The sequence below is a fragment of the Entamoeba histolytica genome, genomic scaffold, assembly GCF_000208925.1.
Source record: "Entamoeba histolytica HM-1:IMSS scf_1104750518833 genomic scaffold, whole genome shotgun sequence".
Lineage (NCBI taxonomy): Eukaryota > Evosea > Mastigamoebida > Endamoebidae > Entamoeba > Entamoeba histolytica.
This window is the reverse complement of record NW_001915981.1, coordinates 1-1,439: the sequence shown is the minus strand read 5'-3', so window position 1 is coordinate 1,439 and position 1,439 is coordinate 1. Positions and strand designations below refer to the sequence as shown.

The 1,439-nt window shown below is 32.7% G+C and overlaps 1 protein-coding gene across 1 annotated transcript; it reads right to left on the bottom strand.

The window, feature by feature from the left end:
- Positions 1-665: 665 nt before the first annotated feature.
- On the bottom strand, positions 666-1,211 carry EHI_167840 (WH2 motif domain contaning protein; the record flags this gene model as incomplete). Its single annotated transcript, XM_642816.1, has 1 exon — positions 666-1,211. One exon carries the CDS (start codon positions 1,209-1,211, stop codon positions 666-668), a length of 546 nt encoding a protein of 181 aa, XP_647908.1.
- Positions 1,212-1,439: the final 228 nt, after the last annotated feature.

Here is a 1,439-nt window from a genome sequence, read left to right as displayed (position 1 = left end):
AATGTACAACAAAAATTTTTTCTGACATCAAAATGTATTTTATTTTTTTCGACATCCTTTTGCAAATGAATAAATGACTTACAAAGCGACTTTTTATGTTGTTTTTCATTGAATTTGATCGTTTTTTTGTTTTGATTCTTATCGAAGTTTTTTTCCTATAAAGTGTTGTTTATTTGATTATGGGATCCAATTTTAATAGCTTTCTAATTGGATTTGTTTTAATTCGTATAGTTTCTAAAAATGAAATAACAAAAAACACTGAAAACAAATTGCAACAAACAAAATTATTTCTATTGTCATTGAAGACACTGATAATAGAAATAAATACAATAAAAGATATACGGAGGATTTCCGGTCATTGTTTGATGGAACAAAGACTGTAATTTCTCTTCACAATTCTGTGGTTTATAAATAGGAGAGCACACCGAGTACATCCTGAGAATAAACCAACGTACTTAATCATACTTAATTTTATTTTTGTTATTGTTGTTTCGAATTGTGTTATTATAATTATGGGACTTCCTAATTTTATTTAATTTCATTATAATATAATTGTATTATAAAAATACTAATCAAATAATTCAATTCAAAAAATATAGTAAAATTATAATAAAATAACTAAACTCAGGAATAATATTAAATAGAAAAATTCAACATGAAAAAAATTAATTCCATTCAGCAGAATCATCATCATCTTCGTTTGCGTCATAATTCGAAGCCGCTCTCATAGTTTTCAATTTTAACATCAATGCCTCCATCAAATCATTTCCACCGGTTGTTGGTTTTTTTGGTTCCGGTTGACTTACATTTCCACTTGTTCCTTCCTCCAACTGTACCTTTTTCAATTTCTTTCCTCCTCGGATTTGTTCCAACAAACCACCCATCCCTCCTGAACTTAACTTCTCTGCAGCTGCTGGAGGGACGTCTTTTGGAATGGCAGTTGGAGGGGGTGGTGGTGGTGCAACGACTGAAGCTGTTGAAGGTGGAGGAGGAGGCGGTGGAGCAACGACAGTAGATGTGACAGAAGGAGGTGGTGGAGGAATTGCAGTTGTTGTAGTTTCAAATGACGCTTCATCATCTTCTTCATCCAAATTGATATCAGGAAGTTCGACTGAAGGAGCAATAGAAAATAATGGTGAAGTACCTCTGAATGATAATTCAGCTACATTCGAGAGATTTGGAAGGGTATTTGGTAATGTCAATTCAGGCATTTTATCAAGAGTAGGACGATATCCAAAACCTTCTTCTGCAGTCGAAGCATAAAAGTTATTCAAATCATTCAAAGAATCCGTTTGATCATTCTTAGCTGAGTCATTCTTCTTCTCGTCTTTAGTCGAATGGAGTTTCTTAGTATTATCACAATTCGAGTAATCTGCATAAACATTCACTCCACTATTGAATAACAACAAACTTCCTACCGATTTAACTTTGTTTGGTAC